This window comes from Talpa europaea, assembly GCF_964194135.1.
Source record: "Talpa europaea genome assembly, chromosome: 13".
Classification (NCBI taxonomy): Eukaryota; Metazoa; Chordata; class Mammalia; order Eulipotyphla; family Talpidae; genus Talpa; species Talpa europaea.
Window position 1 is genome coordinate 71853661 of NC_140080.1, and position 13151 is coordinate 71866811.

Below are 13151 nucleotides of genomic sequence, written 5' to 3' on the forward strand. Positions count from 1 at the left end.
CCCATGAAGACATCCCTGACCACTGACCACTGACCACTAGACCTTGGGCCTATAGTACACATACTGTTCTCAGTGTTCTTCACTTTAATAATATTTTTTATCTTTCTTCAGTCTTTTTCAGTGGTTCTTGCTCACACCAGCTAAGTCAGCATGGGCTGGTCCTTGTTCAGCCACGAAGGGAGTTCTAACTTGCTGCCTCAGCTTACTTCCTCTAGATTACTGAATGGTTGATCTGCCTCCTCACAAAGGAGTTTTGCTACTGGGGTAGTGGAGGTCTTAATTTTGGTGTTCCCTTGCACTGAGAGAGAGAGAGAGAGAGAGAGAGAGAGAGAGAGGCCTTTGCAGAGTCCAGCCCCAGCCACATTCATACACGAAGTAGTCACCTTGGTCTCCTCCAGTTGAGGCAGTGGTGATGATCATTGTGACGAGGGTACAGTTGGGGTCAGATGACAATAGCCTGTGCCCTCCTTGCGTAGATGGTGTGGTGACTGTATTGAGGCCTGAGACTGAAAAGGCCTGTCCTCTTCATGTAGGAAGCAAGCTCTGTTTGTGGACAGGACCTAACTCTGGCCTTTAGTCAAGAGTATCCCTAAGTTGGGAATCAGAGCTGTGGGGTGGTGCTCAAGTTGGATCTAGAGATGGCAGTCTTTTGTGGCTTTCACTGGGGAACAAGCTTTTGGATATCAGGAAGGCTGCAATAATGGCCTGAGTGCAGAGGGCCAAGGAAACCTGGTGAATGAGAACCTGGAGTGTCAGGTCAGATCTCGGGAATAGACAAGGGTCCAATGTTGACACTACTGACATTTGAGACCAGACATTTCTTTGTTATGGTGAGTTGTCCTGTGCATTGTAGGATGCTTACAGTAGCTTGTACTGACTAGATTATAGCAGTACTCCACGCCCCCATTTTGTGACAACTAGAAATGTCTTCAGACATTGCCAGATGTCAAGGGAGAGGGTTGAGGTCGGGAGGACAGGATAAAATTGCCCCTGGTTGAGAATCACTGAACTGGACAGTAGTCAAGATCCAACTGAAAGCATGCTCTGTGAGCAGGGTTGTTTCCAGCCCACCATTCTTTGATATTTCTTGGGTTCTTGCTTTTGTAACTGTCTTGGAAAAATTCAGTAAGCCTAAGTTCGGTAAACAGGGACCAGGGACCAAACGAGGACACAGAATGGGCAATGTTCTTCTCCCTTCAGACCTCAAAAGGAGATGCTTCCATGTTAACTCCTTTCCAGATAGCTACAACGGAGATCATGGTGAAGTGCTTACTGACATGACTAATCAACTTGAGTGAAATTATCATCACCCTGAAATCATATTATGGACTGCATGGGACACACATGCCATTTTCCCTTGGGTCCCCAGGGATCAGAACATGTTTGAGACAAACTGCCAGAGTATCAGGGCTGTTTGCACCTAGATACCATGTGCTCTGGCCACAGGATGATCCACTGGTAGCCAAAGGTCCCAGCCTGGGTCGGGTTGTTCTCCTGCTTGGCCAGGTCCTGGGCTGGTAACCCCCAGCTCACCTGAGGTTGGGGTCATGGGTGCGGCCGCCAGGCCATTCATGTTGAGGGCTGCCATCTGCTGCATCTGGGCGGCGGCGAAGGCAGCCATGGGGTTCAGGTAGCCACCCTGCGCGACTGATGCCATTAGTGCCGCTTGCTGCTGCATCAGCTGGGGCAGAGGGAGTGGAAAAAATATCATGCACTTCCGGGAGGCAGCCCTCCCCACCAAGGGGTTCAGCAATGGAGGCCAACATCCCAGGCCTGAGTACTAGGGAGCTTAGACACATTTCCCCTGAGAGCCCTGATACTTGTTCAATTCCTGCCCTTGTTCTCAGTGGCTATTAGAGACCACCCCCTGAGAGAGAACTATATTCAAAAATAATGGTAGGGTCTTCGGGGCTCTCAAGTTGTGGTAGATGGTGGGGGAAGGGGACTGGTTCCATGCGTGCTCGTCAGCCTTGGGATAGGCCTATCATTCGTGGAATTGCCTCCCAAATTTCTACAGACATGTTGGATAAGCCTCTGCAGAATTCATTTAGCTTGAATTTCTGTCAAAAATGGTCCTAACTTGGAGTCTTTGGGGATAGAAGTGACAGGAGAGTTGTGAAAAGAACTCAAGGTAACCCTAAAGTTCTCAGAATAGTTAGTGGGGACCAACTGGAGAGGTTGGTTAAACTGGTCATGTGTGGACAGTTGCTAAATAAGGGAGGTGAGCTTACAAATTTAGAAGCTGAACACTGGCCTACTTCAGTTATACCCGTGGTGTGGGGTGTGGTTACAAGTCTTGGAGGCTAATCAGGGTAGATGCTGGCAGAAGGCTCCCCAACATAAATGAAAAAAGTGGGCCAGTGGTCTGAGGCAGGGCATGGGGAGATTATAGGGGGAGTGTGGAGTGCCTTGGGACTCCTCACAACACCCCTGCTAGAGTAACCAGGAGGCCTGAGGACATACTTCTATGAGAAGGGACAGGGGTGGGGACATGACAACCAAACATCTAAACCTCTATCCTCCCTTCTTCTAGGAGTTCTTCTAGGAGTCAACTGGCAGGGGAATGCCCCCGGTAGCCTACCTTGTTGCCCTGCCTGGAGGCTTTCTCTCCAGCTCATCCCCTTAAGATCCAGGTCAGCAACCTGCTCTCTCCTGGCAACCATCCTAGCTTTCTCTTAAAGCCCTCTGGTGCCTACCCCTAGGTTAGCTTCTGACCTCTCTTCACTGCCCAGGGTGGGATGATGTATTTTCTGAGCCAGGTATAGGACTCTCAGTCAGCACAGTTGGGTGTCCTTCCTTTCTAGGGATCTGCGGGGAGTGAGCTGGAGAACCCCTGCCCTCCACCGTCTCCCCACCCTACTATGCCTCCACTTACTGCCTGTGCATAGGCGCCATAGGCCCCGAAGGGGATGGCCATGGGATTGAACATGCCCATCTGGCCAGCCATCTGCTGCATTCGCCGCATTGTGCGCTCCTTGTCTGTGTCGGCGAACTTGACCACCAGACTGGATGATGCTCCCTGAAACAGAGACGGCACGTGAGACCCTCTTTCCAGGCTGCCTTGGCTCCCAACTGTCTGTGCCCCTGGCCCGGGTCCACCCGCCCTTCTCCCTGGGGCACTATGGGGGCTTGGAGGTTGGGAAGGCTTGCTCCTGCCATTTGCCTAAGGATCTGAGGGCATTTTCTGAGTGACTTCAGGCCAGTCCTTCTACATCTTCAGACTTCAGTCAGTGTCTTTGTTTAGGAAGTGGGAATAATAGTAATGCACTCCGGTTTCAAGCAGACTGTGCAAGCAGGGCGCCTTTGGCACTGAGGAGAACTCTTGAGAGGGTGATCAGGTCCCTAAGAGGCTGTGTGGGGTGGTGGGGAGGTCTCTGTCTCTGCCCTGTCCAGCAACCCAAGGGGTGGCCACACTCACCGGCATGGTCTGGCTGCCGTGCAAAGCGTTGATGGCGGCTTGTGCCTCAGCGTGAGAGGAGTACTTCACAAAGGCGCATCCTGGGGGACAGGAGCGCCTGAGTCACCAGCGGAAGGCCCAGAGGAGGGCCAGACCAGCAGGGGGCTTAGAGGCAAAGACCGATGGGCCAAAGGGGAGAGGGCGCATCCCAGATGAAAGCAGAATGGGTGGGACACAGACTGAGAGAGAAAGAGACACACCAAGAAACAGAGACAGAGCCACACAAAACAGAAAAGACCTGGACAGGCCCGAAACTTAAGAGTCCTTTTAAGTCTAGCCGCCCCTTTCCCACCCACCCTCCACCCCCCACCCCCACTTCTGGATGTGGCTGGGAGCCTTTATCCCCCCAGGAGCAATCTCTCCTCCCTTTCCAAGCAGCCGTCCCAGGCTCACAAGTCCTTCCAAGCCCTGAGTTCCAGGGGCCTCGGGCTCCACCCTCAGGCAAGCGCAGCCTCGCCAGGCCCACTCCCACGCCCCACTCCCAACTCCCACACCCACGCACCCTTGCTGTTGCCGTCGGGCCCACGGAGGATGGTGCACTCCTCGATGTTCCCAAAGGCCTCAAAAAGGCGGCGCACGTCGTCCTCGGACTGCTGCTTGTTGAGCATGCCCACGAAGAGTTTTCTATCTTCTGGAACAAAATTAGGAGATGCTTACCCGGGCCAGGGGGCCGGGCAGCGCGGGGGCGGGCCCGGGGATTTGAGGGCACGCCGGCCAGAGGGTAAAGGTTATGGGGGACAGGGAGGAGCTGGGCAGGAATGGGTCAGGGGCTCGTAGCTGGAGAGGTAGGAGTAGCAAGGGCGGGCGACATAGCTAGAGGGGGAGGGACAACGGTGTGAGGGGTTTGAGGGGAGAGAGAGGGCTTAGCCAGAGGGGGCAGTTGGAAAGGTGTGTCAAGCTGGAGCTGGATTGCAGCGACTGCCCTGTCCTGTTTTTGAGGACAGACTGCACATTGAGGAAGCAGTGCCACCTGTTGGCGCACGGCCCACCTAGAGCACGCTGATTCGTCCTTCCTCCCTCCTCTTACACACATGTTTTCCTCAGCCACTGGAACCCACAGACACCAAAAATGACTCACAGCAGGCAGTTTTGCCACAGGGCCTTTGCATATGCTGTTTTCCTGACTGGCACCCCCTCCACACCTCACAGCTGAGCCCTTGTCTTCTAGATCTAAGTTTAATAATGCTTTCTGGTCTTCAAGACCCTTCCTTCTAGCTCTTCTTTATTCCCCGTCTCAGCCCCTCACTCCCAATGCCCAGAATTCGAAGAGCAAGTCTTTACTGCTTTGCTCATGTAATTTGTTCTATCTAGGTCCCTCCCTGCCCATGTATGCTCCCTAGGGGAAGAGACCAAGCCTCTCTAGGGAAGCAGCTGTATGCCCCAGTAGAGAGAGTATGGAGTGAATGAATATATGCCCTATGCCATTCCAAGGGCACACCTTTCTGTCTCACATGTGTCTACCTCCACCTAGTGCCCCTCTCTTGTTCCTTTCTGTTTGTTCATGATGCAAAATTTAGCCCTGTGTACTTTGAGTGAGCTATTGCTGAGGACTGTGTTCCCTCAGCAGCCCCCTCATTTATATGGAGTACCCAGGAGTTTGTTGACACCACTCAGCTGTGTGCTTAGGGTGACAGGCTGTGTGCTTAGGGTGACACTAGGCTGTGAATATACAGCAACAATAAGTGACCACAAAAAGCTTTCCCTGATGGGCCTCTGTGGTGGTGCAGGCAGTTGAACTATGCACTGTGAAGCCATCCACAGCCTCTGCAGCACGGGTTCGATCCCGGCTGTCAGGCGAGAATCCCACATGGCGAAGCAGACCTCTCCTATCTCTCCCGCTGCTACCCTCAGTAGTAGTATATTTTGTCAGTCTGCCTGTTCTGCTCCCTGCTCTTTCTCTGGTGAATCCTCTCACCCTTCCCTTGCATCTGGCCTGTACCCTGGTTCTTGTATAAATAAATAAATCTTAAAAAAAAACACAAAAAACAAAACTTTCCCTGTCTCCAAGCCTTTATTTCAATGTGACTTTCATTCCTTCCACAGAGAGGTGGGGTCTATGGTCCCTCCCCTTTAACGGGATCAGGGCTTGCTCTAACCAATAAAGAATTTTTAAAAAATGATGTCAGCTGACTTCCGCACCTAGGTCATAAAAAGGATCAGCTTACACTTTACTCTCTTCTTTTGGGGATGCTTGCTCTGTAGAAGTCAGCCACCATATTATGAAGGACCCCCAACAAGCCCACGCTAGGAGTCCACACAGAAAGGCATGCAGGCTCCCAGTTAACAGCCAACATCAACAATCACACATGGCAGTAAGTGAGTCCTCAGAGGGTTCTAGCCTCCAACCATCGAGTCTTCTAACTGAACCCCAGACATCCTGGAGCAGAGACAGGCCTACCTGGCTCTGCTGCTCTGAACTCCTGACCCGCTGAATCTATGAGCATAATAGCTGGTTGTTTCACACTATTCAATTTGGGGCTAGATTGTTATGCAGCCTAGTAGCTGGAACAGGGTCCCTTGTGGCAGCAGTGCTCAGCGATCACTAGCTGTTTGTTGACCCTTGAATGACTGACACACACTAGTCAAGGCTGCTGAAATATACACCTCAAATTGCAAACAGCCTTGCCTGATTTCCTCTAAATGCAAGGCACTCTGGGACCATGTCTCTTTGTATTCAGGGTTGGTTGGTACCTCCTGCCCTAGATAGCCATACTCCTGCACTGCCAGGAGAGTTCACATACACCCGAGGGCTCTCTTGGAGTCTAGAGCAAAGGAAAGGAAACCCTCAGGCCTCTGCGCTCCTCTTCAGGATCTCTGCCCTGCAGGAACCCCTTCTTGGCCCAAGGAAGGGCTGGTCACACCCCCATCCCATCTGCAGAGCTCACCCACTCCAACATCTGGGTCAGGGGAGCAGCAGTCTGGGGAACCATGAGGGAGGGAGAAAGTTAGGGGGTGAAGTTTAGGAGAGATGGGGTTGGGGGAAGTGGTGTTAGTTGCAGAGGGAGAGAAAATGGTGGAGACAAAAAGAGGGAAAAGAATTAGAAACAGACCAAGAGCAGAGAGAAGAGATGGGAAGAACGAGTGGGCAGAGACAGAGGAGAGAAGGGAGCAGGAGCTTTTGTTTAACTCCTGGAGGCAGCAACCACATTTCACTGAAGTGGACCAGGAGATTCTGGAAGTCTGAAAGCGCTCTCCAGGCCACCTGGGCTGCCTCCACCCCCAGTGCCTTTTAAGGAGCCATTAAATGGGATTTCCGGAAAGACAAAGAAGCGAAACACACCCCCTGCTAGTCCCTTGGCCCTTGAGCTTAAAAATTCTCCTCCCTGGGAAAGAAAAAGGAAGGGAAGAGAAGTCACCTCCTCCGCCTGCATCTGATTTAAATGCCGGCTCCGCAGCTCCTCGGCTTCTCTCCTGACGTCTGAATATATTCCTTTATTAGCATTATGACAGCTTTCTGATTGCATTAAAATTCATCCACACGTGCCTTTCTATCCAGCCACTTTCCTTTTGCCTTTTTCCCCTCCCCTCCTTGGAATGTCTGCGTTAGCACCAGTTCCCCTTTCTATGCCTAACTGAGCCCTTTCTTCTTCAGGACTTTCCAAATGAGGAGGTGACCAGGCTCCTGCTCTTTCTGCCCATAAGGATTCTCCTTTGGGAAACAACTGGCCTTGCCTTTCTGGAAGGCTGTAAGAAACCTAGGAGACCTGGCTCCAGATTCATTGCCTCCAGCTGTTACTGAATGAGTCACAACTCAATCTCTGGTTTCTAGAATCTCAGACATGTTGATCTTGCCCTCTCATTTCCGGTTGGCTTTTGGTCCTGGCCCAGTGATGCTAACGCTCGTCTTGAAGACCAGGACTGAGTCCCAGCATGTACGCCTCCTCCTGCCCCAGGCCCATGGTCGAAACCCTGGTTCCCCTGTCTTCTGGCAGTGTAACTACTCCCCAAATCAGTTTTTATGTATGTAAAATGAGAATAATCAGGCCTCCTGGTGGGTGTTAGGCTTCCAAGAGATGCTTTGAGGCCAAGCCTGGTCAGCAGTGATGACAATGGTGCTGACCATTGTGTGGGGTTCTCTATGTAGGAGGAAAAGGAAATGGAGTTCCATCCCCTACACTCCTTGGTTTGCCCAGCTCTGATTTGGTCAGAGGGTCTAACCCTGCTGTGGGTCAGAGAGGGGAGAGGTCACATCTTGGGAGAGGGGGTGAGGCCTGCACTTGAAGTAACAGGTTGGACTAGACTCAGGCTGCTCAGTTGAGATGGATAACCTCTGACTCATGCCCACCTCCCCTATGGTCATTTTCCTGAGACACTGTTCCTAAGCTGTGGGACCAATTGGCTGGTGTCATATCTGATACCAACCTAACTACAGTCTTAGAGAATGACTCAGTTTCCCAGCCAGTTCCCATGCCTCCAGCATAGACACAGACCCCTGAGCAGCCCCAGACCACAGGCTCCCTGCCTGTGTGATGCCAAGTTTATGCTGCCCTTACACTCCCTGGGAAACCCTCCGTCTGAACCCACTTCCTCCCACAGTTGGACTCTGGGGGTATCTCTGCTGCTCTGAGAAGTTCAGACAGGTACTGCTGGAACTGGGCCATGCAGGCCAGCTTGACGGGGAATGAGGCCAGGAGAGGCCTCAGAACCAGGGCTGAAATGGGCTAAAATGCCTTTGGATGGGAGGTCACTGGGACCGAGTGGGAGCAGGGAGAAGTGGGGGTGAGTGGAGGCTAGTGTCTAAAACCCAGGGTTTCCCTCACAATATGGCCCAGCTTACAGCAGGGGGTGGCTGCTTTATATCATTTGACTCCAGGGACTGAACCTGGCTCCCAACACAGGTTAACACTGACTGTCAGATGCATGGGCCCTGCCAGTGATGCTGAGTGCCATGCAGAGACTTCAACCTCCCCCACCCTTGAGTTTTCACATGGGGTCCTCCTGCTCAAGAAGTGAAGTTCCTATAGTCATTCAACACTGTTTGCTGAGAGCCTTCTCTGTGTCAGACACTGTTCCAAGAGCCATTTCCACAGCAGTCATCCATCCACAATAAACAAGATCGCAAAGGAGACAAAGGCCAGCAGGGGTGTCACACCATGGCCCCTGTGGTGTGCTCTCCCCACACGGAGTGGCACAGCAGGGCAGACCTCAGATAATGCAAGACCTACTCTTTTTCAGATGATGAATTCCTTGCAGAGAGGGAGCCCCAACACACATAACCAATCTGTTGGGGTCTCTTGATTTCCTAATCCTATAACCTCTTGCTTCTGCCTTCCTGTCCTTTTTAAATGTGAATGACAGTAGCTGTGTGTGTGAGTAAGAACCTGGGGTTCTGGGGAGCAGGCTTGTGACACACACAGGCAACAGAATGTGCTAGTCCCAGCCTTGCCAGAACCCAGAGAAGACAACTGACACTCCGCACCCTGATGTCCTATCACTGCTGCTGGGGAAGGGGCATGGCTTATACTCACTGCACCCCTACACCTCAAGGAGCTGTGGGTGTGGAAAGTCAGTAAAATAATGTCTGGAAAGTACCCAGTTCTGTGTCAGGTGGACTGGACCAGAGTACATGACATCCTGGGTCTACATTCTGGTTACTCCTTCAGCAAACATTTATCAAACACTTATTATGTCTGAGCTTGACTGAACAGAGTCTGAAATGAGTCTTAGAGCCTTTCCTTGATCAGAGAAGGAGGTGCATGGCTGAGATCCTCAAAGAAACCAGTCTTCGGCCCAAATGTCAGCCATTCACACACATTCCCCTCCCCCCTTTTTCTACCCCCAGGAGAGAGGAGGACTGACAGGCCTGGCCCAGGCATGCACTAGCAGAGGAGACCAGTTGGGGAAGGGCTGTACCCTGAGGGTTTCTGGGAGAATGTGCGCTGGTGTCCAGGGGATGGGTGAAGGCATTCCAGACCCACATCAATTTGAGCAAAGGCTGAGAGGTGGCAGGGAGCCCTTTCACTGTTCCCGAGTGGTGTTGGCTCTGGCAGGGTTTGCAAAACAGGGATCCAGGAGGAATCTGGCTGCTTGTTCTGCTGCTTCTTACCTGCTCCCTCCCCCCATCTCCACTAACTTGCCCACCCCCTATTCCTGGGGCCTCTGCAGTCTTTTTATTTTTCCAGAACTCCAATCTAACTCTGAGCTTCAGTTTCCCAACCTATAAAATTATTAGGTGACACCTCCCAGAAGGACATAGGTGCTTATGAAAAGACAGTGAAGTCTAGTTACCAGACTTTCGTGCTTCATCCGATCTTTCATGAGAGAAAGACCCAGGGTGTCACTCAGGGTGTCAGGGGAGAAGGGGCTCTGGCTGAAAATATTTGCATTTTAAAGGGAGAGTCCAGAAAACAAAGAAACATGACACCAATGTCAGCCTTAGGACAGCCTTTTCTCTATCCGGAATAGTTCAGGGCAATGCCTTAGGGGCCCCCAAGCTTGCAGGAGTATCTTGCTTGTGTGCAGGGTGAGTGGGCCCCAAGGGAGGAGGAGGCGGGTGGCAGCAGTGCCACTTGACTTGCCAAATGCCAGAGCCCTGGTGCTAATGCTCAAATTCCGGTTTAATTTTCAAAATTTGATTCGCTCATTACCATCGGCATTAAACAATATTTCCTGCTTAAGGATAGACGGCTGCTGGGGCACTGTGGACAAGTGTTCAGATGGTTAATGCCTTTTATTGCTGCAATCGACTTTTACTGTTCTTTTCCCTCCAGCTGCTGAGAGAGGATTTGTGGGGGGACCTGAGCCAGGGAGAACTTGGAGGCAGGGGCCAGGGTGAACTCTGGGTGAGGGGCTGGGCAAAGGGGTGGCTAGGAGACCTGGGGGTCCTGGTTGGGTGGGAAATGCAGGGCAAGGTTAGCAAGGGGCACTTTGCTCTGGGACCCTGGAGGCTCAAGCAGTCGGGGGAATAGGAAGAGAATTCTAGATGCATTCCAATGATGCAGTGGAGGGCTTCTCTTCTGTTCTGGAAACTTTGGCCCTGGGGGTGGGCAGAAAGGGCATGAACCCCTAGTTTCCATGCACCTGCCCCTCAGTGGCAGGCAGAAACTGAAGCTCTGAGAATCCCCTTGTGCAAGATCCTCTGGTGTCTCTGAGGCTGTTAATTTGCTGGGGGCCACCTGGATCCCAGGACTATCTGCTCTTCCTGGAGACAACCTCGGTGCCTGAGCCATAGGCAGTGACTCTGAGGAGGAAGGTCCCTTCCTTCTACCTGATTTCAGGTAGACAGGATAGGGAGGCTCTCTGTTGAAGAGGATGAAAGACACCAACTAGACAGGAAGGGCTGGGGAGTGGTGCATTCTCCAGATGGTAACTGAGGCTGTTTGTCAAATTCTGGTTCTACCACTTTTTGACTGTGTGGCCTTATGTAAATCATCAACCTTCTTTGAGCCTCTGTTTCCAGCCTGTAATAGGGGCAGAGCAAACACACGCCTACCTCATAGGTCTGTTGGAATGAAGAAATGAACTGATGAATGTGAGCTGTTTAGCACAGGGCCTGGCACAGAGTACCTGCTCAATAGTGTCATTAGAGCCATCACTACAGGTGACCCATAGGGATGGCTGCCCTCACACCCAAGGGTGTGGAAGGAACCCCCAGGGACACTGAAATGAATAGTCATGCCAACCTGGGCCAGACTGAGAAGCCAGACTTCCCTTTGCAGAGTTTTGGAAACCACGAAGATGCCACAAATTCTCCCCATCCAGGCCTGTTCAGCACACATGTCTCCTGAGGGTCAAGCAAGGATCAAACCCATCATCTGAATCTAAATCTGTCTTTTCCTAGGTTGCCAATCCTCCCCTGACCCCGCTCCGACCAGGGAGGTTTGCTGTGCCTCCTTTGGGTGGGCACTTCCCCAGGTAGGTAGCGCATCTTCTCAGTTTTGCCTTCCAAGTAGGGGGGTGGTGAACAGGGATGTGAGTTCTGTACCCAACTCCTTTGTGCCTGAGAACTGCACAGTTGCCGCTCTCTGGTGGATGCAAGCAGCATCCAGCATCATTGTCTGCACCAGGGTAAGGGCCTGGATTTAGATTCCTCTGCTGCCTGGTGTGACAAGGTCAGTGCCGCTCCGGAGAGGCAGTCCCTCCATCTGGGACAGGGAGTCATGGACCAGGCCTAGAAGGGTTCTCAGTGTGAAGTGAACCAATAAGTAGAGGAACAGCCCCCTCCCCTGCCCCCCCTCCCTTACACACACACACACACACACACACAGCACTGTGTCAGAGCCAGATCCTGGGATGCAGCCTGGGCGGAGCTGCCTCCTAGGGATAAAAGCCTTCTTGCCTAGGGAGAAGGCTGAAGAAGACATCAAACTAGATCAAAGGCAGCTGGGGGTGGGTTGGCTTGTGCCCCGCCCCACAGATGGGGCTCCCTCTCCACCAGGGATGCAAATGTGGACCCTCAGCCAGCTCTGGCCCCTGGGGAAGGCAGTGTCAGGCCTTGATCTGCAGCGCTCTCTCCAGAAGGGAACTGTTTGATGTTGCGGTGGGAGGAGACAGGAGAGCAGAGAATGACATCCAGTGCTCCCCGCACCCCCCCCCACCCCACACCCCACTTGCATCCCTTCAGCCAGCTCTGCCTTCCAAATACTCCACGATGGGTGCAGGCAGTGAGAGTCATCTCTTCACTATCTTTGGTCATCACCCTGGTCCCTGCTGCGGGCTTTCCACATAGCAGCCCGAGGAGTCAGTGAAGATCCAGAACAGGTCCTGTCTCTCCCCTGATGGCACCTCATGGTGCCCCCATCTCACTGAGAACACACCCAAGTTTTCAAATGACCTGAGAGAGACCACGGGCTCTCTCACATCCATTTCTCTCCTGTGCCTCCATCCCTCTGTGCCAGACTCGGGCCTCCATGCTGTTCCAGGGACACCCCATGCACCCCTCTGCTCCAGGGCATTTGAACTGACTCCTCCTCATGTCTCAGGGCTCCTGCTCTAGACATCTGCTGAGCCCTCACCTCCTGTAAGCCTTTCTTAGATGTTACCCTCTCAATGAACTTTTTCTGGACACCCTATTTAAAATCACAACCTTCAGGGGCCTCCCTGGTAGCCTAGGGGCTAAGTTGCAGCCCTATCACAGATATAGCCTGAGTTTGATCCCCAGCCAGGGAACTAACCCACATGGTGCAGCAGACCTCTCCTGTCTCACCCGCTGCTCCCCTCAGCAGTGTACTTCAGTAGATCTGCTTGTTCTGCTTCCTTCTCTGTCTTCCTCCCACAGCTCTGGCCTGCACCCCAGTTCTTCTATGCAAAAATAAATCTAAAAAATTAAAAAAAATCACAACCTTCATGCTTCCTGTCCTCTTTCTTATATTGTTTCCATAACATGTATCACCTTATTTTACTCAATTACACATTGATTTCCAGACTCCCTTCCATTGAGGCAGGGCTATGGGTCCATTTCATTCATTACTGAATGCCCAGTGTCTGCAGTGCCTGGAATCTAGTAGATACTCAATAAATATTTGTTGGCATCGATAAGCACTTGCTCAGTGAATATAGGGGGTGGAACTACTATGGGTCTGACAGGAGGGTGGGTGCAGGGGACAAGGGGCTGACCTCAGAATCCTGGAGTGTGCCCTGGAGATGAATGGGCCCCAGCCAGGATTCTAGCACTGAGTCTGGAGCAGTGAAGTCTGTGGACATGTGGTTTGGAGCTGGGCCCTAAGGGGCTCATGGGCAGGGCTTACCAGGTGGA

General features: G+C 52.3%; 1 protein-coding gene across 50 annotated transcripts in view; it reads right to left on the reverse strand.

Annotated features, from left to right (window-relative positions):
• Positions 1 to 13151, reverse strand: part of CELF4 (CUGBP Elav-like family member 4) — a gene marked incomplete at both ends in the record, with an annotated part of 282891 nt that overhangs the window by 23057 nt on the left and 246683 nt on the right. For 21 of the 50 annotated variants that reach the window (XM_084252937.1, XM_084252936.1, XM_084252928.1 and 18 more), the window contains 4 exons: positions 1534 to 1681; positions 2876 to 3019; positions 3419 to 3498; positions 3960 to 4085. In XM_084252937.1, coding sequence (XP_084109063.1) covers positions 1534 to 1681; positions 2876 to 3019; positions 3419 to 3498; positions 3960 to 4085 — 498 coding nt within the window. Of the gene's footprint in view, positions 1 to 1533; positions 1682 to 2875; positions 3020 to 3418; positions 3499 to 3959; positions 4089 to 13151 lie in introns of all 50 variants that reach the window. The other 29 variants (XM_084252947.1, XM_084252932.1, XM_084252933.1 and 26 more) reach the window with 3 other exon arrangements.